General features: G+C 58.2%; 1 protein-coding gene across 1 annotated transcript; it reads left to right on the top strand.

The window, feature by feature from the left end:
- The first annotated feature begins 5,704 nt into the window (after positions 1 to 5,704).
- Positions 5,705 to 24,462, top strand: LOC129534807 (putative bifunctional dTTP/UTP pyrophosphatase/methyltransferase protein). Its single transcript, XM_055393270.2, has 13 exons — positions 5,705 to 5,887; positions 7,438 to 7,569; positions 9,676 to 9,723; positions 11,943 to 12,007; positions 12,622 to 12,683; positions 13,999 to 14,107; positions 15,133 to 15,520; positions 16,456 to 16,618; positions 17,826 to 17,989; positions 19,058 to 19,190; positions 20,211 to 20,354; positions 22,880 to 23,002; positions 23,559 to 24,462. The coding sequence occupies exons 1-13, from the start codon at positions 5,795 to 5,797 to the stop codon at positions 23,777 to 23,779; spliced, it is 1,845 nt and encodes a 614-aa protein (XP_055249245.2). The 5' UTR covers positions 5,705 to 5,794; the 3' UTR covers positions 23,780 to 24,462.
- The last annotated feature ends 1,907 nt before the right edge of the window (positions 24,463 to 26,369 follow it).

The raw sequence follows: 26,369 nt of genomic DNA, 5'->3' as shown, positions 1-26,369 counted from the left end.
GAAAACTCCCTCAGTCTGATTCTGAGACTGGACCTCTGGCCACTGGCCGGGTGACCCTAGGGGCTGCAGTGCCTGGCGCTGGCTCCCGGGGTGGGACCTGCGTAGGGCAGTCCAAGTTCTTGGCAGGGAGAAGGACTCACCTGAGGGTCCCATCCATCCCCACCCCCACCACGGGAGGCCCACACCGAGGACAGTGTCCAAGCCAGTCCGCAGTGTTTGCACGGGGCAGACACCCACCATTTGGTGCTTTCAGAATGCTGGCCAGACACGCCACCCCAACCGAGAAAGGACGTGCGCCCATGGGTAGTGGGAGAAGGCTTCAAGGACTCGGATTGTCCCAGGATGGTGTGTGGTCCATCTGCTCTCCCCAACTGTTCCCAGAGCCGAGCCCCTAGAAAGCCAGGTCACCGTGACAATAGTCCGGAGGCGGAAAAACCCTGACCCAGCAAGACAGTGGCAACCACGTCCTGCGCGTGGGCTTCCTGCGTCTCACTCTAAAAAGCTGTGAAAAACCTCAAACCACCCTTACGGAACCGTCTTCCTGCTGAGTTGAGAACAAAAGCACCGTTTGAATTCGGAGGAAGCCGGTCTAAGCGATAACGCCGCCCCTCACCACTGCCACACCCCCGCCCGCAATGGGCATGAAGCCCATCCAGCCTTTGGGTGCCAGAGGGCTCAGGTCACATTTCGTCACCATTGTCACCAACAGTTTGTTGTCCAGCCCCTCAGGGCCACCGACATCCCCCTGATTTCTGCGTCCCAAGGACCCCCAGTTCCACTGAAGTTGCCCAGAGTCCAACAGCATCTTCAGGGAACCGTCAGCCTTTCCGAGGGGTGCCTATCGGATCAGCAGAAATCCCAGGGCTGGATTTCCTTCTGGTTCAGCACATTAATAATATTGTCTGTGTCTCTGTGTTGTCCGGTCGCTGAGGCGTGTCTGACTCTGCGACCCTGTGGACTGCAGCACGCCAGGCCTCCCTGTCCGTCACCAGCTGCCGGAGCTTGCTCAAACTCGTGTCCATCGAGTCAGTGATACCATCCAACCATCTCATCCTCTGTCGTCCCCTTCTCCTCCTGCCTTCAATCTTTCCCAGCATCAGGGTCCTTCCCAAAGAGTCAGCTCTTTGCATCAGGTGATCAGAGTATGACATCTCTTTTCTTGAACCTGTTTTGAAACACCCACACTGAAGGCATGCAGTTTTGCTGGAAATCGTCAGACGAGGACATTGATTTATTGTTTTTTCCCAGTGTCTGCTGTGTCTTTGGAAACCTGTGATCCTGTAATTTCACTGACATTTCTCAGTGCCGTTAAGAAGCCTCAAGAGCAGGAATACATGTAAATGAACAAACTGCATGGGAGTTCCTGAGGGGGGCGGAATGTGTCGGAACACAGCTGTGGGCGTCTCGGATAAACCCCAAACGCAGGGCTGGCTTGTAGTTCCTGCTGCTCGCCTCTGGCCACCTCCCTGCATCGAGTGGTGGTGGGGGGAAGGGGATGAGATTGGAACACAGATCCATCCTTGGAGAAACAGCGACGCCGGTTCTTTGTGGGACCAATGGGTGCCTGAGACGTTGTGTGTTCACCCAACAGGGAAGGATGGAATGACTGCTTAGGGTCTCAATGCTGTGTTGACAACTGCTCTTTCAATGTACAACTTCTTCACAATAAACCATCTATTTTCTGCTTGTTTGTTTGTTTTGTTTTCTAAGCAAGATGTTTGTTTTAACCCAGCAAAGAAGAGTTTATCCTGACTCCACACAGGGGTGCGTGCGTGCTAATTCGCTCAGCCGTGCCCAACTCTTTGCTACCCTGTGGACTGCAGCCCCCAGGCTCCTCCGACCATGGGATTCTCCAGGCAAGAATAATGGAGTGGGTGGCCATGTCCTCCTCCAGGGGATCTTCCCCACCCAGGGATCGAACCCAGGTCTCCCACACTGCAGGTGGATTCTTTACTGTCTGAACCACCAGGGAAGCCTGATATGTAGCATACTCCATGATATACCATATATATATAGGGGCTTCCCTGGGGGCGCAGTGGTAAAAGAATCTGCCTGCAAGGCAGGAGACCCAGGTTCTTATATATAGTCACATGAACACACAGATACGTATTACTTTAAATATACGTGGTATGAATTAGTCAGGGGTCATTTTGCTTCTCAGCACTGGGGGCAGGGGCTGCCCCTGGCCGGTGGTGGGAGGGGACCAGAGCTTCTCCACACCCCACAGTGCCCAGGACGCCCCCCACCAGAGACTCGTCCAGCCCCAGACAGTGGTAGGGCAGAGATCCTGACCAGGCACGACTCTTACCTGCTTATCTGTCATCTCTCATTTATCTCCGTATGTATCCATCCGTCAGTCAGACCTGCATAAACCACGTGTCTCATCCAGCCATCCAGCATTCATCCAACACCTACTTACCTGTCTACAGCAATGTACGTGTATCCATGCACGCAACAGTGCAACCATCCACTGTATCCATCAATCACCTCATCTATCTATCCAGACATCCACTGTGTCCATCATCTACTGATCCATCTATCCACGCATCATATCCATCTATCCAGCCAGCCAGCCATCGTCTATCTATCCATTCATCCAGCCAGCCATCCATCATATCTATCATCTAGTTATCTATCCACACGTCATATCTACCTATCCATCCATCATATCCATCCATCCATCCATCATATCACTCTACCTATCCATCCATCCACCTGCCCATCATATTTACCCATCCATTCACCCATCATATCCATCCATCCATCCATCATATCTATCTATCCATCCATCATATCATCTATCCATCCATCATATCTATCCATCCATCCACCCATCATAGCTATCCATCCATCCATCATATCTATCCACCCATCCATCATATCCATCCATCCATCCACCCATCATAGCTATCCATCCATCCATCATATCTGTCCATCCATCATATCTATCCATCCATCCATCATATCTGTCCATCCATCATATCTATCCATCCATCCATCATATCTGTCCATTCATCATATCTATCCATCCATCCATCATATCTGTCCATCCATCATATCTATCCATCCATCCATCATATCTGTCCATCCATCATATCTATCCATCCATCCATCATATCTATCCATCCACCCATTACATCCATACATCCATCATATCCATCTATCCATCCATCATATCCATCTATCCATCCACCCATCATAGCTATCCACCCACCCATCATATCCATCCATCCATCCATCCATCATATCCATCCATCCATCATATCCATCTATCTATCCATCATATCTATCTACCCATCCATCATATCCATCTATCCATCCATCATATCTATCTATCCATCATATCCATCCATCCATCCACCTATCATATCTATCCATCCATCTATCCATATCCATCCACCCATCCATCAAATCCATCTATCCATCCGTCCATCATATCCATCCATCCATCCATCATATCCATCCATCCACCCATCCATCATATCCATCCATCCACCCATCATATCTATCCATCCATCCATCTTTATCTATCCATCCATCCATTTCATCCATCATATCTATCTATCCATCCATCCATCCATCATATCCGTCCATCTATCCATCCATCCACCATATCTCTCCGTCCGTCCATCACCCACCTCTCCAGCCCTGTGTAGCCGGGGCACACAGTGAGGGGTGATTCAGTCCGCCAGTGGACAGAACGCGTGCGGACGGCCGGGTTGTCACCATTAGTGGGCAGCTCCTGCCATCTAGTGGACACAGGCCAGAGCCGCTACTGAATGAGCAGTAGCCGCCCAGGGCAGCCCCACGAAAATGCTCGATCCGCCCCGAGCGTCAGTAGTGCTTAGGCTGAGACGTGCCCGCACCCCCAACGCAGGCCGGGGACCTTAATCTCCGCACATCCCCACTGCACTCCGGGGACCACCATCTGCACAGACCACCGCGCCCCGGGACCCAGCTCCACACACCCGCACTGCATTCCGGGGACTCCATCTCCGCCCTCATCGAGCCCCGGGGACCCCTGTCTCCCCCGCATCCATCCCCGGGGACCCCCGTCTCCCTCCATCAAGACTGGGACCCCCGTCTCCCCACCATCGAGCCCCGGGGACCCCCACCCCCCCAATCGAGCCCCGGGGACCCCCACCTCAGCCCACACCGAGGCCTGGGGACCCCCAACCCCCCAATCGAGCCCCGGGGACCCCCACCTCAGCCCCCATCGAGCCCCGGGGACCCCCGTCTCCCCACCATCGAGCCCCGGGGACCCCCGTCTCCGCGCATCAAGCCCCAAGGACCCCGGTCTCCCCCCATCGAGCCCCAGGGACCCTCACCTCAGCCCCAATAGAGCCCCGGGGACCCCCGTTTCCCCTCATCGAGCCCCGGGGACCCCCATCTCAGCCCCCATCGAGCCCCGGGGACCCCCATTTCCCCCATCGAGCCCCAGGGACCCTCACCTCAGCCCCCATCGAGCCCCGGGGACCCCCACCTCAGCCCCCATCGAGCCCCGGGGACCCCCGTCTCCCCCCATCGAGCCCCGGGGACCCCCGTCTCGCCCCATCGAGCCCCAGGGACCCTCACCTCAGCAACCAGAGAGCCCCGGGGACCCCCGTTTTCCCCCTTCGAGCCCCGGGGACCCCCACCTCAGCCCCCATCGAGCCCCGGGGAGCCCCACCTCAGCCCCCATCGAGCCCCAGGGACCCCCGCCTCAGCCCCCAGAGAGCCCCGGGGACCCCCGTTTCCCCCACATCGAGCCCCGGGGACCCCCACCTCAGCCCCCATCGAGCCCCGGGGACCCCCGTCTCCGCCCCCATCGAGCCCCGGGGACCCCCGTCTCCCCCCATCGAGCCCCGGGGACCCCCGTCTCCCCCCATCGAGCCCCGGGGACCCCTGTCTCCCTCCCATCCAGCCCCGGGGACCCGCATCTCCTCCAGGGACCGCCGTCTCCCCCCATCGAGCCCCGGGGACCCCCGTCTCCCCCCATCGAGCCCTGGGGACCCCTGTCTCCCTCCCATCCAGCCCCGGGGACCCCGTATCCCCAGATCCAGCCCCGAGGAGAGGACTCCTGTCTCCCCCGGGGACCCCCACCTCAGCCCCCATCGAGCCCCGGGGACCCGCTTCTCTGCGCTCCCAAGATGCCTTGCGGGCCCCGGGCCCCGCCCTCCGCCAGGGCCTGGCAGGAATCACCAGCTTCCGGGGTCGAGGAGAGCTGGGGGCGGGGCTTCGAGGATGGGGCGGGGCTTCGTTCGCGGCCGGCCCGGAATCGCCGCCGGAGCCCTACCTGCCTCGGAGGAGGGCGGAGCCTGGGGGGGGTGTGGGCGGAGAGGCCTGGGCGTGGCTCCACGGGCGGGGCGGGGTTTCGCGGGGGGGGGTGGGGGCCGGCCTGGGACGAACTTTCATTGGTGGTGAGGCCGGGCCGTGGGCGGGGCGAGATGGCGGCGGGGTTTCGCTGGGGGCGGGGCCGGCCTGGGACGAGCTTTCATTGGTGGTGAGGCCCGGCCGTGGGCGGGCATGGGGCGGGGCTTGTTGGTGGAGAGGCTTGGGCGAGGCTCCAGAGGGCGAGGCGGGGCTTCACGGTGGGCAGGGGCCCGGGGCGGGGGCCGAGGCGGGTTTTCATTGGTGGTGAGGCCTGGGCGTGGTTCCAGGTGCCGGGGGCGGGGCCTTTATTGGGCGTGGCCGGGGCGGGGCCTGGGCCGCGGGGCTGGGCGCGATTTGCTGCGCGCGCAGCGCGGCTCTAGAGGCGCGGGCCGCGGGCCGCGGGGCGCGGGGCTCCCGGGGCGGGCGAGGGGCGCCGGGCGCGATGCTGCTGTGCCCGGTGATCGGGAAGCTGCAGCACAAGCGCGTGGTGTTGGCCAGCTCCTCCCCGCGCCGCCAGGAGATCCTCAGCAATGCGGTGAGCGGCCCGGGCCCGGGGTCTGCGGGGGCGGGGGTCTGGGGGGCCCGGGCCTGCGGACCCGGGCCTAGTGACCAGAGGCCTCGGGACCCCCGACCTGGTGACTGGAAGCCTCGGGACTCCCGGCGTCGTCACCTGGGCCTCCCGGATGGGCTCCCGAGTTCCGGGTCCGGAGCCTAGAGACTGGGGGTGTCTTAGTAATTAGGGGAGGGCTTTGGCAAGTGTCCGGAGGCCGGAGGCGAGTGCCCGAGGGTCCTGATGACCTAGGCTTAGTGGGCGGGGGGCGGCCGGGGAGATGACACGAGCCTTGCTGGGTCTGCAGGGCCGGTGCCTAGTTATTGGGGGTCCTACTGACTTGGGAGGGGGGAGGTAACAGGGGGTGGGTGTTTGCAGGCCCGGGGTCAGCGGTGGGACCGACTGACAGGGTCAGAGATCCAGGGTCTCAGGGCAGAGGCCTTGTGACTGAGGGTCTGGTGAGCAGGGCTGGGGGAAATCTGTAGGGCTGGGGGCCTGAGTGACTGGGCATCCAGGGTCTGCAGGACTGGGGCCTGAGGTAGTCAGAGGGCAGGACCCTAGTGACCAGGGTCCAGATCTGTGGTCTCCGTGATCGGGGGAGGGCCAGGGTCTTCCGGCCAGGACTCAGTGACCTGGCGATCTGCTGGCCAGGGGTTGTGGGGTTGCCGGGCCAAGGCCAGGTCTGTGTACCTGAGCTGGATTTGTCCAGGCGCTGGTGGGGCAGGGAGAGGCTTGGTCTGCATGGGGACGGCCTATCTGGGGGAGCAGACAAGCGGGGATACCAGTTAGGGGGAGAGATCGAGCCAGAAATTCTTGCCTGGGTGGCAGGCATGAGCTTGGCTGGGTGGGGGGTAGGTACAGAATGAGGGGTTCTGTATATACCTCCCCAGGAGGGCACAGAACCGGAATGGGGGGGTGTCTCGTAGTGTGACCCAGGGGTTAACTGGGGATCCGGGAGGTCCACGATGGAGGTGGGGAGAGGGCTGCAGTGCAGAAAAGTAAGAGGCAGCTGGCTGCTCACAGAGGTCCCCGCGTGGGGAGTGTGGGAGGGGGAGTTTCAAGACCCCCAGCCCCAACTCTGGAGGCAGCGCTGTCCGTGACCTGCCTTCCGCAGGCACTGCCGGGTCACCTGTGTTGGGCACCAAGGTACAGCACCCCAGTTGTTCCCCCGCATGCAGCTGCCGTGTTTGTGGCTTTTTTGTGGCCTCTCCTGCAGGCGCTGTCATCTCAGTAGTCTGACCGCTGTAAGGGCGAAATGCCGGCCTTTGGGACTCTCCAGGAGCCCTTTGACCCCTCGAGGCTGCAGCCCAATCGATAGCGCCCTGCTGGCCTCTGCATGCACAGAGCTCTTCCCACCAGAGTCCCCGGGCCTGCCCCCCGACACACACACTGGTCACACTCGCCCAGCGGCCAGGAGTCAGCCCTTGGTCAGCGTCCACAGTCAGGGAAGCAGGGCTGGGCGGGTTCCTTCAGTTCCTGCCCACCTGTCAGCGTCGTGCGGCTCCCCCCCAAACCCCTCTTCTGTCCCGTTCCAGGGTCTCAGGTTCGAGGTGGTCCCGTCCAGGTTCAAGGAGCAGCTGCACAAGGCCGCGTTCGCCACCCCGCACGCGTACGCCGTGGAAACGGCCAAGCAGAAGGCCCTGGAGGTGGCCAGCCGGATGCACCAGGCGAGGGCTCCTTTCCTAGGTCTCCTGCTAGCAGGGCATCCTCGGGTTTACGCATCCCACCTGTTGTCAATCAGTGCCCTCCGCAGCAGGCCCTGAGTGTAGCTTCTTTGTGACTGAGCGTCCCTGTGTCACTTTGCTAGTATGTATCGTGCTGTTGCAGTTCGTATCAGAGTGTCAGTCAGGATAAAGAGCTGATCTGCCAGGTCTATGACCAGGTCTTACCATGCTGGGTGCTACTGTAAGTAATATAATAGCTTCATTGTTGATATAGAATTCCCTGGATTCTGGACAGAATACTGGAGGAGGAAATGGCAACCTGCTCCAGTATTCTTGCCTAGAGAATCCCATGGACAGAGGAGCCTGGCAGGCTAACTTTTACTATTTAATATAGTATGGGCTTCCCTTTTGGCTCAGCTGGTGAAGGAGCCGCCTGCAGTGCGGGAGACCTGGGTTCGATCCCTGGGTTGGGAAGATCCCCTGGAGGAGGGAGCGGCTACCCACTCCTCTATTCTGGCCTGGAGAATCCCACGGGCCGTACAGTCTATGGGGTCACAAAGCGTCGGACACGACTGAGCGACTCCCACTTTCACTTTTATGCTACAGTATATAATATATAACAGCATCATTTATGACACAGAAACCATGTAGCGTATATATTACTCTTCTATAGTCTATTATATAACAGCATCGTTGATGATATATAAGCAGTGTAGTTTATATATTGCAGTTACTATTTAATGTAGTGTAGTATTTACTATTGCCTAGAAAATCCCATGGATGGAGGAGCCTGGTAGGCTGCAGTCCGTGGGGTCGCTAAGCACGACTGAGCGACTTCACTTTCACTTTTCACTTTCCACTTTCACACATTGGAGAAGGCAATGGCAACCCACTCCAGTGTTCTTGCCTGGAGAATCCCAGGGACGGGGGAGCCTGGTGGGCTTCCATCTATGGGGTCACACAGAGTCGGACACGACTGAAGTCACTTAGCAGCAGCAGCAGCAGTATTTAACATGACAGCGTTATTTGTGATAAAAAAATGATGTACCATATCTGTTACTTTTTAATATACTATGGGCTTTAATATAGCAGCATCACTTATAATATACGAATAACATATTCTCTGTATTGCTATAAGTGTTATTATGGAATATCCAATTGCAATTAACATAACCATATCGCTTACAATGTAGAATCGGTATACCTTATCTATTAGGAAGTGTCACTCTATAATATAGAAAATATATGATATTGTATACTATGTACTTTTATGTATAGTATATATAGTGCTATATAGCATACATAGTAAATTATATACATTATAGTAATATAACACTATCATTTTTAATATACAATGAGTATACCTTATCTCCTTGTATTACTTTAAAATGTACTGATTAATGTAACAGGGTCACTTACAATATAGAGTAAATGTAGCTTCCTATTACTTATAATAGTTATAAGTAATAAAACATATAATTATATATGAAAGTGTGAAGTGTTATTTGCTCAGTCACGTCCGACTCTTTGCTTTGCGACCCCGTGGACTGTAGCCCACCAGGCTCCTCTGTCCACGGGATTTCCTAGGCAAGAACACTGGAGTGGGTTGCCATTTCCTCCTGCAGGGGATCTTCCCGACCCAGGGATTGAACCCACGTCTCCTGCATCACAAGCAGGTTCTTTACCCTCTTAGCCACCTGGGAAGTCATAATTATATACAGTAATATATAACTGGGGCCCCTGTGGTGGCGCAGTGGTAAAGAACCCACCTATAATGTAGGAGACGCCGGTTCGATTTCTGGGTCGGAAACATCCCCCGGAGAAGGGGAATGGCAACCCACCCCAGTATTCTTGCCTGGACAATCCCGTGGACAGAGGAGCCTGGTGGGCTACAGTCCACAGGGTCTCAGAGTCAGACACGACTGAGCGACTGACTTTCAGTTTCACTGTCTCCCTTGATCGGTGCCTTGAGGACACTCAAGTCTCACTTTCTCAAGCAAGACTGGATCCATAAATAAGCTGTGATGCCACGTGCTGCACGTCATGACGTGAAAGTGTGTTAGACTTACAGGCTCGTCCTGCCTAAAGCCAAGTCTGTGTTTCTTGCAGAAGGACCTGCGGGCCCCGGACGTGGTCATCGGAGCTGACACCATCGTGGTGAGTCTGCTTTCCGGCTTTCTGTGTCGCTGGCGACTGAAATCCAGGCCTCGGGAAGGCAGGTTCTTTCTGGAAGACCTAGGGGAGGATCCATCCCGGGCTTCTCTCTCTCCTGGCTTCTGATGTTCTTTTTCCAAATTCCTGGGCATCCCTGGGCTGGTGGCCGCCTCCCTCCGTCTCCACGCGGCTTCTTCTCTGTGTCTCTCCTGTTACGAGAACACCATCCATCATGCATTAGGATGCACCTGGCTCCAGTACGACCTCCTCTTAAATTTTGTTACATCTGCAAAGATCCTATTATCGAATAATGTCCTGTTCACAGGGCCGGGGGGTCAGGGCCTGGGGAAAAGGAATCTCCCCAAGATGGGGGTTTTGGCCGCCGAGAGTCGGCCTTTTGGATGGGTCATCACAGTGATCCGCAGAGCAGCTCTGTCTTGCTGGCCATGGCCGTCTGTCTGAGACCCCGGCGGGCCTGATGGTGAGCATCGCCCAGGGATGCTGGGCATCCTTGCTGAGGTGTTCATAGCAGCAGTGTCCCTGGATGGGTGTGTCGACAGATGGTGGTTGGGTGGATGGGAGGATGGATCGTTGGGTGGATGGTTGGATCGATTGATGGATGGATGGGTGGATAATGGATGGATGGATAGATGGTTGGATGGATAAATGATGCGTGGATCGGTGGATGGATGGATGGATGGTTGGGTGGATGGAAGGATAAATTGGTGGATGGTTGATTGATGGGTGGGTGGATGGATGGTTGGGTAGATGGTTGGATGGACTGATGGATGGTGAATGGAAGGATGAGTGGATGGATAATTGATGGATGGGTGAACTGCTGATGGGTAGATGGTTGGATGGATAGATGGATGATGCATAGATGGATGGTTGGGTTAAATGGTTGGATGGATAGATGTTTGGATGGATGGATGGGTAGATGGTTGGATGGATAGATGGATGGATGGTTGGGTTGATGGGTGGATGGATGATGGATGCATGGATGGGTGGGTGGATAGAAGGATAAATTGGTGGATGGTTGATGGATGGGTGGATGGATGGATGGTTGGGTAGATGGTTGGATGGATTGATGGATGGTGAATGGAAGGATGAGTGGATGGATAATTGATGGATGGGTGAGCGGCTGATGGGTAGATGGTTGGATGGATAGATGGATGATGCATAGATGGATGGTTGGGTTAAATGGTTGGATGGATGGATGGATAGATGTTTGGATGGATGGATGGGTAGATGGTTGGATGGATAGATGGATGGATGGTTGGGTTGATGGGTAGATGGATGGGTGGATGGATAGAAGGATAAATTGGTGGATGGTTGATGGATGGGTGGATGGGTGGATGGTTGGGTAGATGGTTGGATGGATGGATGGGTGGATAATGGATGGATGGATAAATGGATGGTTGGATGGATGATGGACTGATGATGCATTGATGATGGATGGGTGGATGGATGGTTGGGTACATGGTTGGATGGATTGATGGATGGTTGGATAGATAGGTGGATGAATAAATGGATGGTTGGATGGATGATGAGTAGATGCTGGATTAATGATGGATGGATAGATGGATGGATGGATAGTTGGATAGATGGTTGGATGGATAAATGGATAGTTGGATGGATAAATGGATGGGTGGATGGATGATGGATTGATGATGCATTGATAATGGATGGGTGGATGGATGATGGATGAATGGATGGATGGTTGGATGGGTAGAAGGACAGGTGGATGGGGGATAAGCAGCATGGGGTCCATCCACACAGCGGAGTCTGATGCAGCCATGAGAAGGAGGCACGCCCCAACACAGGCTACAGTGTGGATGGGCCTCGAGCACACAGTGCTCAGTGAGAGAAGCAGGACGCAGAAGGGTCCACGTTGCTGCATGTGTATGCAGTATCCAGAATAGGGAAATCGACTGGGGAAGAAATCAGATCAGCAGCTGTCAGGGGCTGGGGGACGAGGTGGGGAGAGCAGCTGGTCGAGATGGGGTGTTCCAGACGCTGAAAGACTTTTGGAACTCGGTAGCGATCCTCACCCAGCAGTGGCAACGTGCCACACGGTGTCGTTTCCCATGGCGAGTGTCACGTTATACAAATCTCACCCAAACTAAAGAGAAAATACGTGAGTCTAAACAGGTGGACAGCGCGGCTGGCGCAGAGCAGCTCGGGGAGCAGGAGCAGCGTTCACCGTCACATTTCTCTCGCAGGCGGTCGGGGGGCTGATCCTGGAGAAGCCGGTGGACAAGCAGGACGCCTACCGCATGCTGTTGAGGTAGGTGGGTCCCAGCCGTCCTCCGGGGACGCGTGCGACAGAGGCTGGGCCGTTCGCCGCCTGTCCGCTCACCGTCAGCATCCGCCCATCACGTCCCCGTGTCTGCCACGGGCGTCACGTCCGCTGGCTCCCACAGACGGCCCCTCCTGGTGCAGGTCAGAGGACCAGGCGGTGCCCTTGAACCGACCTTGACTCTTAACAGGGCTCCAACTCTCCACACTCCCCCCCACATTCAGGGCCTCCTCCTGGCTCGGTCATGCTGAGTGTCCACGCCCAGGACCACACAGGGAGCCAGGAAAGGGGCGACCCAGAGCGGCTGGAATCCAGGTCCTCTGTGCCCCGCCGGCCGCTCCCATCAGGGTCCACGTGGTCCCGTCTTTCGTCCCGTGAGATGGCCCAGCCACCCCCTCAGCCCCTCTCTGAGTGCAGTGACCACAGTCTCGCGGGGAAGCTTGACGGTCCCCCGGGACGCTTTCCTTGGCGATTGCGCGGCCAGGGTGATGGGGGCGTGGGGCCGGTGGGCGGACAGGGGCCTCGTGTCGTGGGGCAGGGGTCACCCTGCATTCCAAAGGCACTCCGGACAGTCACGCATCCGGCCCGGCTGTGTGTTGCAGGCTCAGCGGGAAGGAGCACAGCGTATTCACGGGCGTGACCATCGTCCACTGCCGCAGCAAAGGTACCTGGACCGCCTGCGTCCCCCACACCCCCTGGGACTCAGGGCCACCGTGGGAGTAGCCGGGGCCCCTGGGGGAAGGACCCGGCGCCATGGGGCATCCCTGTCTTTGCTACCACGCGGGCCCGCCCTCCCCCCTGGCCTGGGAACGTTGGGGTCCCACATGGAAATATGGGGTTCATTCTGAACATCCAGTGGACCCCGTGTAGGGTGTGGGGGACAGTCCACCTCATCCAACACGACCCACCCAGAGCCTGCCTTTGAGCTCTCTGGTTCGAACGGTGTAGAAGTTTGGCTCCCGTTGGCGGGCATTAAGACATGAAAAGATTGTGATGAAAAGATTTTTTTTTTTTAAGCACAGAAAGCCTGAGGAATAACCTTTAAAGCTGCTTAAAAGAGATTTTAGCTCCAGGAAGGACCCTGTCGTGGGGTTTAGGGCCACCCCCATCCAGGAGGAAGCTTATCTCGGACCCTTCACTTCATCACGTCTGCAGAGACCCTGTTTCCATATAAAGTCCCGTTCGGAGGTTCTAGGTGGGCGTGAAGTTTACGGAGCGCCATGGAGCGTGCTGGGGGCTTCCCAGGTGGCTCAGGGGTAAAGAACCCGCTGGCAGTGCAGGAGACTTGAGACGGGAGTTGGATCCCTGCGTGGGGAAGATCCCCTGGAGAAGGGAATGGCAACCCTCTCTGGTATTCCTGCCTGGAGAGTCTCATGGACAGAGGAGCCTGGTGGGCTACGATTGATGGGGTCGCAAAGAGCCGGACACGACGCAGACACTGATGTCACACGCACGCACACGCTCGTTGGCCCCGGGATGCCTGGTGTGGAGATTTTTCACAAGTGGCCCCTATGTGTGCCCAGCATGCTACGCGCATGGGGCATTTCCAACCCCACAGCCGAAAGCCTCGTGTAGATCCCAGAATTATCCTGTCATAATGTGTGTGTGTGTGAATCGCATGCAAAGCTCAGGCTTTGTTGCTGTTCAGTCGTGTCCGACTCTTTGTGACCCCATGGACAGCAGCTCGCCGGGTCTTCCTGTCTATCAGCAACTCCCAGAGTCCACCCAAACCCATGTCCATCGAGTCAGTGATGCCATCCAACCATCTCATCCTCTGTCGTCCCCTTCTCCTCCTGCCCTCAATCTTCCCCAGCATCCGGGTCTTTTCCACTGAGTCAGCTCTTCGCATCAGGTGGCCAGAGGACTGGAGGTTCAGCTTCAGCATCAGCCTTGACTCCTCCTGGGCTCAGAGGGTTAGACCCGCGGGCCCCCACGGGGACCGGCTGTGTCCCCTCACCGCAGTGCACGCTTCCTTGCAGATGGCCAGCTGGACACCGAAGTGTCTGAGTTTTACGAGGAGACCACAGTGAAGTTCTCGGAGCTGTCGGAGGAGCTGCTGTGGGAATACATCGACAGCGGGGAGCCCATGTGAGCCTCTGTCCGCCGCTGCGGTGCTGAAGCCCGTCCCTGTCCGCAGCCACGGTGCTGAACGCCCACCGTGGGCAGGAGACAGGCCGGGGCTGAGCCCGCGCTGGGCGCCTGTGGCCGCCACATGCCCAGGGGCCCAGGGCCGGGCAGTGAGCACACCACTGCCGTCTCCCCCCGTGAAGGGCACCGCCGTGGGTCAGGCGGGTTACTGCAGATGCTGCCGCGGGGCTGGTCTCCCCACCCACTGTCAGAGTCAGTCGCTCAGTCGTGTCCGACTCTCTGCAACCTCCTTGGACTGTAACCCACCAGGCTTCTCTGTCCATGGGATTCTCCGGGCAAGAATACTGGAGGGGGTTGCCGGACCCTTCTCCAGGGGATCTTCCCAACCCAGAGATCGAACCCGTGTGTCCTGCATTGCAGGCAGATTCTTTGCCACTAGCCCACCTGGGAAACCCTGTGTGGTTTTGGGGGAACCCACCCCTCCAGCCACCCCAGATCCCAGCTCCTGCTGTTCTATGTACCCTGGTCCGTGGGAAGCGGGGGGTGGTTAGAGTTGAGAAGGGCTGGGGGCTCAGTCAGGATGGACGGAGGTGCTGGACGGACCCCTTTTCCCCTGTAAGAAGGTCTCAGCAGAGGTTTCCAGGAAGACCTGGGCTGTGGGCCCCGAGAAGTCCTCCTATTGAGGCTGGGGCAGAGAGATGCAGGAAGACACCACTGGGGGGCCCCGGTCTCCTGTGGGCAAAGCCCAGCCCCTCAGGAGACCCAGGCCTGGCGTTGGGGCAGGGGCCCCCTCGCACACCCCCAGAAGCCGCGGTGGAGCCTTCATCCCGTCCTGGGGGCAGGACCGGTGGATGCTCCTGGGGGCTGGTCCTGGAGCCTGCCGCTCCCCGGCGCACAGCTGCCCGGGGCCCGGGGTCAACGGGCTCCCGGCCGGTCGGGTGTGTGCGCCTAGCGAAGCTCAGCTCACCGAGTCCATGCCTTCTCCCCTTCCTTCCCGCCGCGCTGTGGTCCTTCCCGCTGCTCAGGGACAAGGCCGGCGGCTACGGCATCCAGGCGCTGGGTGGGATGTTGGTGGAGTACGTGCGCGGCGACTTCCTCAACGTGGTGGGCTTCCCGCTGAACCGCTTCTGCAAGGAGCTGGCGCGCCTCTACCGCGCGCCCGGGGCTCCCGGCGCCCCGCGGCGGGTCCAGCGCGACTCCATCCCGGCCGTCCACACCTTCGAGGAGCTCAGCGACGCCGACGCCGAGGGAAGCGGCTCCGGCCCCGCTCCAGCCAACGAGGGCCGGGAGGCGGGCGGGGTGCGGCCGCGGGCTCCCCGCACCCGGGAGGCAGACCTGAACGGGGTGACGGACAGCCAGCCCCCGCTCCTTGCGGGCCTGCTGGAGCTGATGTATGGCTTCAAAGCATCCAAGGTACCTCTGTGCATTCGCGATCAGGTGACTCCCAGCACAGGGGGCGCTTCATACCACAGGCACCCATCACACGCCACCCACCCCGAGTCCTGGGGACCAGACGTCTGAGGTCAAGGGGTCCCAGGGCTGAGCTCCCTGCAGAGGCTCCAGGGGAGGGTCCTTCCCGCCTCTTCTGGTTTCTGGGGGCTCCAGGCGTCCATCCCTTAGCTGGGGGCCGCCTCCCTCCCGTCTCTGCCTCCGTCTCCACGTGGCTTCTCCTCTGCCTCCATGTCTCTCCCCTTCTGTGTCTTATAAGGACCCTTTCATGGGTTTAGGGCCATCCCCATCCAGGAGGCCCTCATCCCAGACCCTTCACTCCATCACGACTATGAAAACATTTCCATGGAAGGCCTTGTTCGCATATTCTGGGGGTCAGGATGTGAACGTCATGTTTTTTGAACGTGACTGTGGTCTGTGCCTCGCAGGGGTGGGGTCCGAGTGGGTGTCTGCAAGGGACAGGGGTCACACCAGCCTGCGCCCCACGTGTCCGAGGAAGGTTGCTTTGTTAGGAGAGCCCCGGGGAGGTCAGCCGGTCCCGTGAGGTGTGTGGTGAGCGGCGTGGACAGTCTCTGCCCTGCAGAGGGAGCCCAAGTCCACACACAGCCTCATCTCAAGGTCCCGGGCTCGTGGCCTCCACGTAGGCACCGTGGGGGCTACCGCACACCCCTTGACTGTAGCACGTTGGGTTTTCTCCTTTTCTGCTTAACGCTCGCCGACTTGTTCTTCTCTGGAGCAAACCTTATGCAAGCTGGAGCCTAAACCCCACTCCCCCCTGCAGAAGAAGGGTCCCTGATGGGAGCGGCGTTTCTGACAGTCCATTCTCCGCTCCCCGCCGTCCGTGGGGGTCACAAGCGATCAGTCGCGTCGTAGTGACTGTGGCTTTTCTTCATGGTCAGGTTCTGCTCACGGCTTGCAAGCTCAACGTGTTCGATGTACTGAAAGACCGAGGCCCCCTGACGGCCGCGGACGTCGCCCGCGAAATCGATGCCTCGGTGGGCGGCACTGAGCACCTGCTTGACGTCTGTGCGGCCCTGGGGTTGCTGGACAAGTCGGACAGAGGTGAGGGGGCTTTCCCGGGTGTCGGCGTGGCAGCTCCGCAGGCGGGACCCGACCGCTAAGTGACGGTGGCTCCTGAGCAGAGATGGGCAGACCGGCCGGCCCTGTGTCGCAGACACGGGGCGGTTCCCAGAGGGCGGGGCAAAGAGGAAACAGGTGTGAGAGAGACATGTTTAAGAGGAAACGTGTGTGTGTGTGTGTGTCTGATGTTTAGGCAGAACTAGGGGTGTGTGTGTGTGTGTGATGTTAGGAGAGAGACTTCCTTATGGACTCAGAGGGGTTGTGTCAGCCAAGGTTCTCCAAGGAAACAACTCGTAGGGGTGTCTGTGTGTGCAGCGTAGATGCCTGCGTATTCTTGCTGATCTGCTCAGGTAGGCAGACAGGTGAGGTGGATGCCTAGAGACTGTCCGGTAGTAGAATGATCCTTCGATCGGTGGATGGATGGATGGTGGATACACAGACGATTCGTGGATGGACAAACGGGTAACAGGTAGAGGCTGCTTGCTCAGTCGCTTCAGTCGTGTCCAGCTTTTTTGCGACCCCACGGATTGCAGCCCACCAGGCTCCTCCGTCCATGGAGTTTTCCAGGCAAGAGGACTGGAGTGGGGTGCCATTGCCTTCTCCAGGGTGGACAGATAAATGATGGATAGATAAGTGATAGCTGGAGGGACTGATGAATAGGTAACGGATGTGTTCACGGGTAAACGACAGATGAGCCGGCTGACCAATGGTAGGTGAATGGATTTATTCCCACACAGATGACAGCTGCTAAATAAGCAGGGAGATGGTACACAGATTGACAGATAGATGGCTAACATGAGACAGAGATGGAGCTGACTGACGGATAATAGACAGACAGGCTGATACACAGATGGCCTTCCCAGGTGGCTCAGTGGTAAAGAACCCTCCTGCCAGTGCAGGAGACGCAGCTTCGCTCCCTGAGTCGGGAAGATCCCCTGGAGGAGGAAATGGCAACCCACTCCAGTATCCTTGCCTGGAGAATCCCATGGACAGAGGAATCCGGCAGGCTGCAGTCCGTGGGGTCACAAAGAGTCGGACGCGTGCGAGAGTGTCACGCTGTCAGCCGGACGATGCTTGCGGGAACACCGCAGGGACCCCGAGGGGCGGCTCCCCCTGCCCCCACACCCCCGCGTCCCTCTGATGTTCAGGGGGGCCCTTACGGGGATCCCACGACGCTCTGCCCTTTCAGGTTACAGCAACACGGAGACGGCCAGCCTGCACCTGGCGTCGGACAGCGAGCAGTCTCTCCACGGCCTGGCCGCCTACCACGATGGGCCCGTCTGGGGCGCCTTCACGCAGCTGGGCCGGGCCGTGCGGGAGGGCGCTGCGTGGACCCCGGAGCCCCTGCCGCAGGTACCCCAGGACCCGACGCTGCTTCTCACGTGCCATCTCTGCCGCTGAGGGACTGGCCACGGGCCCCGAAAGCATCCCATACCCCGGGACCGTCAGCACCCGTTATCCCGGTGGGAGGCTGCAGATGCGGGTTCTTAGGGACGGTGTGGCGGGGCAGCCGGCCACCCACAGCTCCCAAAGAGGGTGTTTCCACAAAGAGGCTGCCGCAAGCCAACGCCCCCCATTTCCCCCATGAGGTTAGATTGTGTGGAGACTGTGCCTTGTGAGCTCAGAGTCTGCAAATCCCTCCCTGCCCTGCCTCCTGGCTCCTGACCCTCCAGAGAGACCCTTGTGGGGGTGCTCAGTGGGTCTGTGGGGGGCTTCCCTGGTGGCTCAGCTGATGAAGAAGCCGCCTGCAATGAGAGAGACCTGGGTTCGATCCCTGGGTTGGGAAGATCCCCTGGAGGAGGAAATGGCAACCCACTCCAGTATTGTGGGGTGGAGAATCCCATGGACTGTATAGTCCACGGGTCACAAAGAGTCGGACAAGACTCAGCGACTCTCAGCTTCTTTTCAACTTAGAAACGAAAGACACTTATCTCCTATGGTTGTAGAAGCTGGACGTCTGAGATCCCGGCGAGGGTGGGTTTAGTGTGCGGTGAGGACGCAGTTCCTGGCTCCGTGATGGACGTCTTCTTGTCCCCCCCTCCCTCCCTGTGTCCCCTGGACCCCTCCCCATCTGGTCTGCCCCCATCATCCTGCCTGCCAAGCCCCCTGTGTTCAGTCGCTCAGGCGACTGAGTCTGACTCTTTGCGACTCCATGGACCATAGCCCACCAGGCTCCTGTGTCCATGGGATGCTCCAAGCAAGAATACTGGCGTGGGTTGCCATCTCCTCCTCCAGAGGATCTTCCCGACTCAGAGACGGAGCCCAGGTCTCCTGCATGGCACGTGGACTCTTTACCATCTGATCCATCAGGGAAGCCCACGAAGGCCCGTGCCCTCAAGAGATGCCACGCAGAACGTCATCCCGGGTGCAGGACCGCCTGGGCCCCCGGTGGGTCTCTTCTGAGCTCCTGTTCCGTTTCAGGCCCCCCACGAGCGGAGCACGGAGGAGACCCTGCAGTTCATGAGGGCCTCACACGGCCTCAGCAAGCTGACCGCCCAGCACGTGGCTACGGCCTTTGACCTGTCCCCGTTCACCTCCGCCTGCCACCTGGGAGGTACATCCCTTCGCCCGTCAGGAGTCAGGGGCAAACGGCTGCGAGTCTTCCTTCTCTTGTCGGAAGCTGCAGGTGCCTTACCTACAGATAGGCTTCCCCAGTGGCTCAGATGGGAAAGAATCTGCCTGCAGTGCGGGAGACCCAGGTTCAATCCCTGGGCTGGGAAGACCTCCTGGAGAAGGGAATGGCAACCCGCTCCCGTATTCTTGCCTGGAAAATCCCCACAGACAGAGGAGCCTGGCGGGGCTACACTCCACGGGGTTGCGGAGTCGGACATGACTGAGCGACTATCACACAATACCTACTAATAAGACTTGGAAAATGGGTTTATCTCTACAAACCACCTAAGGATCTAAATGTATCCAGGGTGGATGTGGGGCTTGGGCCGATATTCGCAAGTGCTAGGAGGTGCTAGCCGTCCCAGGGATGGCTCAGGACCCTCATAGAGGTTATCGAACCCTTCCTGGGGGCTGCCAAGCAGACGAGGGGACCGTGGAACCTGTCTGCTGCCATCTCATGAAGTCTAATTGTGCCACACACACATCCTCCACCCCTCCCAGCCAGTCCTTCTGCCAGGACATTGGACGGAGGAGGAGCAGATGCCTTCCCAAGGGGTGTAGTGGGATTGGGGTCCTAGGAGGGCTCCTGAGCTGCCAGCTTGCATTTCCCCATCCTCTGCACAGCTTTCCTCCACGTGGCCCAGAGTGGCTGCTGTGGCACCAGCCATCACATCTGCATTCCCGCAACAGAACAGAGAAGGAAAGAGTATAATTCTCTAGAACTTTGCTATAAGGATTCCCTGTGGCTCTCTTTCCACCCTGCTCACGTGGCTCGGGCCAGCGCTTGGTCCACCACCACTCCCCAAGGTCCTGACTTTGAGACAGCAGAGATCTCCCCATTGGCTGACCTCCTTTGAGGGTACAGGCTCAGGTCATGTCTGAGAGCGCGGATTTGGTCCTGCCAGAGCTGCGCCTCTGGAGACAGGCCAGGACGGTCCAGAGTCCACGTTTCTTCCCATAGGCTGCACGGGCGCCCTGGCCCACAAGCTTGTCCAGGAGTACCCGCGTCTGCAGGTGACCGTCTTTGACCTCCCAGAGGTCGTCAAGCTTGCCGGGGACTTCCAAACCGACGCACGGCCGTCAGAGCGGGTCCACTTTGTGCCAGGTCAGTGTGGCGTCCTTGTCTGCCAGCTGTCACTCTTTGGGCGACCTTATTTATCTCCTGTACGGGGTGAGTAGGGCTTCCCTGTTGGCTCAGTGGTAAGGAGCCAGTCTGCCAAAGCAAGAGATGTGGGTTCTGTCCCTGGGTCGGGAAGATCGCCTGGAGGAGGAAATGGCACCCACTCCAGTATTCTTTCCTGGGAAATTGAACAGACAGAGGAGTCTGGCGGGCTACAGTCTATGGGGTCTCAGAGAGCTGGACACGACTGAGCACGCACACACATACAGAGAGTCTGTGTGTGTGTCTTCATGTATACATTTCTGTCTCTGTCTCTGAGTGTGTATCGTGTGTATCGGAGTGTATATGCCTGTTGAGTGTGTGCATGTGTGTCTAAGTGTCTGTATGCGTGCATATGGGTCTGTGTGTTTGTGTGTCTAAATATGTATGTACCCATGGGTCTGTGTGTCTACGTGTGTATTTTTCTGTGTGTCTTTGTGTCTTTCTGTGTGTGTCTGTGTGTTTCTGTGTCTGTGTGTGTAAAGTGAAACACTGTTAGTTGTTTACTCTTCGTGACCCCCTGGACTTCAGCCCACCAGGCTCCTCAGTCCATGGGGATTCCCCAGGCAAGAATACTGGAGGGGGTTGCCATTCCCTTTTCCAGGGGATCTTCCCAACTCAGGGATGGAACCCAAGTCTCCTACATTGGGGGTGGATTCCTTACTGTCTGAGCCACCGGGGTGTTGTGTGTGCAGGTCTGCGTGTGTGCATATGCGTGCTTCTGTGTGTGTTTATCTGTCAGTGCGTGCAGCTACCTGTGATCGATGTGTATCTATGCTTCTGTGTGTGTCTATGCGTCTGTATGTGTATGGAGCTGTGTGTCGCTGTGTGGCTGTGTGTCTGTGTGTAGCTGTGGCTGTATGGAGCTGTGTCTGTATAGCTGTGTGTGTGTGTAGCTGTGTCTGTATAGCTGTGTGTCTCTGTGTTGCTCTCTGTGTGTGGCTGTGCGTTTCTGTGTAGCTGTGTGTGTGTGTAGCTGTGTTTCTGTGTATAGCTATGTGTGTGTAGCTGTGTCTGTATAGCTGTGTGTGTGTGTGTGTAGCTGTGTCTGTATAGCTGTGTGTGTAGCTCTGTGTCTGTGTGTGGCTGTGTGTCTGTGTGTGGCTGTGTGTCTCTGTGTAGTTGTGTATGTGTAGCTGTGTTTCTGTGTATAGCTATGTGTGTGTAGCTGTGTCTGTATAGCTGTGTGTGTGTGTAGCTGTGTCTGTATAGCTGTGTGTGTGTGTAGCTATGTGTCTGTGTCTGTGTGTGGCTGTGTGTCTGTGTGTAGCTGTGTCCGTATAGCTGTGTGTGTGTGTAGCTCTGTGTCTGTGTCTGTGTGTGGCTGTGTGTCTGTGTGTGGCTGTGTGTCTGTGTGTGGCTGTGTGTCTGTGTGTGGCTGTGCGTCTCTGTGTAGCTGTGTGTGTGTAGCTGTGTTTCTGTGTATAGCTATGTGTGTGTATCTGTGTCTGTATAGCTGTGTGTGTGTGTATCTGTGTCTGTATAGCTGTGTGTGTGTGTATCTGTGTCTGTATAGCTGTGTGTGTGTGTAGCTGTGTCTGTATAGCTATGTGTGTAGCTGTGTCTGTATAGCTGTGTGTCTGTGTGTTGCTGTGTGTGGCTGTGCGTCTCTGTGTAGCTGTGTGGGTGTGTAGCTGTGTTTCTGTGTATAGCTATGTGTGTGTGTAGCTGGGTCTGTATAGCTGTGTGTGTAGCTGTGTCTGTATAGCTATGTGTGTAGCTGTGTCTGTATAGCTGTGTGTCTGTGTATGGCTGTGCGTCTCTGTGTAGCTGTGTGTGTAGCTGTGTTTGTGTATAGCTACGTGTGTGTAGCTGTGTCTGTATATGTGTGTGTGTGTGTAGCTGTGTCTATAGCTGTGTGTGTGTGTAGCTATGTGTCTGTGTGTGGCTGTGTGTCTGTGTGTGGCTGTGCGTCTCTGTGTAGCTGTGTGTGTGTGTAGCTGTGTTTCTGTGTATAGCTATGTGTGTGTAGCTGTGTCTGTATAGCTGTGTGTTTGTGTAGCTGTGTCTGTATAGCTGTGTGTCTGTGTGTTGCTGTCTGTGTGTGGCTGTGCGTCTCTGTGTAGCTGTGTGGGTGTGTAGCTGTGTTTCTGTATATAGCTATGTGTGTGTGTGTAGCTGTGTCTGTATAGCTGTGTGTGTGTGTAGCTGTGTCTGTATAACTGTGTGTAGCTGTGTCTATAGCTGTGTGTCTGTGTGTGGCTGTGCGTTTCTGTGTAGCTGTGTGGGTGTGTAGCTGTGTTTCTGTGTATAGCTATGTGTGTGTGTAGCTGTGTCTGTATAGCTGTGTGTGTGTGTAGCTGTGTCTGTATAGCTGTGTGTCTGTGTGTGTCTGTGTGCGGCTGTGTGTCTTTGTGTCGCTGTGTGTAGCTCTGTGTGTGTGTGTCTGTGTGTCACATCTGTGTGTAGGACACTGGCTGCAGGAGCAGTCCCTGTGGCCTCCACGCCTCCACCCTGTCTGTTTAAACCAGGTGACCTTTCCAGCGACAGCCTGCCACCTGCAGACCTGTACGTTCTCTGCAGCCTCCTGCACGACTGGCCGGAAGACAGACTCCACGGGCTCCTGAGCCGGGTCTCTGGCAGCTGCAAACCAGGTGAGACCCTGGACTTTTCTTCATGCACTTGCCTTTCTTCACACTTAAAGACAATTTCCCATCAAAAAAAAAAAACAAGCCGAATGAATGTTGCACAGTCTCTCTGCCCATCCAGCCCATGGTCTGGTGCCCAGTTTACCGTCTGCCTGGGACATAGCTGATTCCCAGTTGCCGGTCATTCATTTCTGAGCTTTCCAGCAGCAGTATACGTACCGGGTCTCATGGGCTTCCCTGGTGGCTCAGATGGTAAAGAATCTGCCAGCAAGGCAGGAGACCTGGCTTCGATCTCTGGGTTGGGAGGATCCCCTGGAGAAGCGAAAGGGTACCCACTCCAGTATTCCTGCCTGGAGAACCCCGTGGACAGAGGAGCCTGGCGGGCTACAGTCCGCGGGGGCATCGCAGAGGATGCGGCTCTGTGCCTGCAGACAGCATTCGTCCCACCTTCCCCACAGGGAAGCCCTCCCGCGGGGGGCCCCGGGGGCACCCGCAGACACCCGCAGGCTGGGTCCTGGGACGCCTGCCCGCCCCTTCCCCTTATCTCTGTCTGTCTCCCCAGGCGCTGGCCTCCTGCTGGCCGAACTGGCGCCCGCGGAGGAGGAGGCGGCCGGCGGGGCCGCGCGGAGGCCCCCCGGGCTGCGGACCCTGGGCGCGGGGCGGCGCCCCCGGGGCCCCGGGCGGTACCGGCGCCTCCTGCAGCGGCTCGGCTTCCAGGACGTGCAGGCGGCGCGCGCGGGAGGCCTGCTGCACGTGGTCCTGGGGACCCGGGCCGCGCCCTGAGGGCCTTCCCGCGCCGAGGGTCACCGCGCGAGCCTGGCGGGGGTGATCCCGGAGGAGAGGTGCCCCGCCGGACAAGGATCATTAAAGGAGGCGGAAAGCAGGCAGCCTCCGCGCGCGTCTGTAGAGGGCGCCCTGGACGCAGGAGAGGCGCACCCCTAACCCGGCCGGGGAAGGCCACGCGGGCTGGCAGTGCTTGGTGGGGCAGGGTCGTGGGGACTCGGAGAGGGGCCTGGGGCGCCCCGGGGCTGGAGGCGACCGACAGAGGGGACCCCCGGGAAAGCCAGGGGCTGCGGTCCTCCCCCCGCCAGGGCACCTGGTCGCAGCCGGGCTGGGCCCCCAGTGAGGAATGACGGGCAAAGCCAGCCCTCTGCCCCCCGGGGGCGCGTTGGGGGCACGGCCACTCTTGACACCAGGTTCCCTAGAAGAAACTTGTCCTTCTAACCAGAGGGGTCAGAACACTCGCCCGCGGGCAGGCGGGTACCCGAGCCCCCCGCCCCACCCCAAGAGTCCTTGCAGCATGTGCCTGATGCAGGCCGGACTCGGGGCCCCACACCCACGACCAGGCCAGTGAGCCAAGGACACGCCCGAGCGAGACCCCCAGCTGCAGGCTGAAGGCAGCTAACGGGGGGACTCTGCAGTTACAAAAATAAAAAACCATTAAAGGGCGAGAAGTGGAAATATGACTGAGGGCTACACAGCCTGTCTCTTCATTGCTTAGAACACAAAGAAGCAGGCGGCGCTAGAGGTAGAGAACCCGCCTGCTAACGCAGGAGACCTCAGAAACCCAGGTTCCATCCCTGGGTGGGGAAGATCCCCTGGAGGAGGAAATGGCAACCCACTGCAGTAACCTTGCCTGGAGAATCCCACCGACAGAGCCTGGTGGGCTACAGTCCTCGGGGTCGCAAAGAGTCAGACACAACTGAAGCCACTTAGCACAGCACAATCCCGTCCCTGGCTGACACCGAGGACTGACTCACAGAGATCGTGGCTCATGCACTGCACCCCCCCCACCCCGCCCCAATGCGCCCCTCAGCCTTCCCTGACTCAGCCGGTCATCTTTAACCGCCTCCACTTTTCTTTTAGTTAACCCACCCATCTTTAAGATGCTAAGAGTCGCTAAGAGTCCTGTCTGGTTTTTTTTTTTGCAACCCACACGGACTGTAGCCCGCCAGGGCTTCTCTGTCCGTGGGATTTCTCAGGCAAGACTACTCGAGCTTCCCTGGTGGCTCAGACAGTAAAGAATCTGCCTGCAAGGCAGGAGACCCGGGGTCGGGAAGATCCCCTGGAGGAGGAAATGGCAACCCGCTCCAGCAGTCTGGCTACAGTCTATGGGGTCGCGGAGTCGGACGTGACTTAGCAGCTAGATGACAAAAGCCATCTCTCGGATAGGCGTCCTCAAACGCTGCGCATGTCGTAATTAAGTGTTGGGACAGGGCTGAGGAATGGGGGCCAGCATTCGGTCTCTGCACCCCTGGGCCCCAGCGTCTCGGAACAGAACCCCTTCCTTCCCCCACACCACCTGCCGTCCCACCTCCCTTAACCATCCCCATCCCAAACCCCACGGGGCGCAGTCTTTTCCCCAGTTCCAGGTGTCTGTGGGCCTGCGCCCTCCCAGGTCAGCCGTCAGGGGAGCACACGGCCTGGGTCACCGATGCCCCCCGCCCGTCCTCCCAGAACACAGAGGGAGCAGACACCCAGCTAAGGGCCACGTGCAATGCTTTTCAAGGAGAAACATTCTGCGCCCTAGTTAGCAACGAGGACAGCTGTCACATCCATTCAGCCCTTCCCGCAGACGGCAAGCTGCTGACCTGGGCGGTGCGGTCGGGTGGGGTCGTGACCCCTGGGATGCACGCAGGGCCCCAGGAAGGGGGGGTCTGTCACCTAGGGGAGGGGACAGGGTGGCCCAGAGGTTAACCGCCGCCAGCACCAACGCTGCAGAGAGCCGTCCTGGTGTGCCCAATGCCGGCTCTCAAAGCACAGTGCCGACGGCCAGGGCCTCCCAGCCTGAAGGACCAGCTCCGGCTGGCTGGCTGGAAAGCCCTCGTGGGCCCAGCGGGCCATGCTAACCATCGTGGCCCTGTGTACAAACTGCAGATGACGGCAGAGACGCCTCCCTCACCCGGGCGTGCCCCGGAGCCAGCGATGCGTCCCCGCCCAGAATACGGGCGGCCTTGCCCTTGCTTTCAGCGCCCTGTGGTCGCGGCCAGCCGGAACCAGGCTGGGCCACCTCCCAGCTCCGTCCTCCAGGCCCCAGGCAAGCCCCAGTGAACTCAGAAAATGCCAGAACACCAAGGCCCTGCCCCCACTGCCATCCTCCCGGTTGACAGCAACCTGATCCGTCCCCACCCCTCTGGGGCCTGGCCATTCTCCAGCCTCACCTCTTACCTGCCTCTCCCAGGAAGAGGACTCGGGAAGACCCTCCTGCCAGGACACCGGGGGCTGGAGAAATGAATGACCGTCTTGGTTGGGGGGGGTGCCTCGGCTCTTGTGGATCAGTAGTCCCTAGCATCCATCCGTCCAGTGCCACTTAGAGGAGACCCCCTCATGAGAAGGAGGGCGGGGCGGCAGAAAGGACAGAGAGGAAGGGGTG

This window comes from Moschus berezovskii, chromosome X (genome assembly GCF_049115385.1).
Source record: "Moschus berezovskii isolate FMDL1 chromosome X, NW_MosBer_1.0, whole genome shotgun sequence".
NCBI classification, from domain to species: Eukaryota; Metazoa; Chordata; class Mammalia; order Artiodactyla; family Moschidae; genus Moschus; species Moschus berezovskii.
This window is presented reverse-complemented; position numbering and strand designations above follow the sequence as displayed.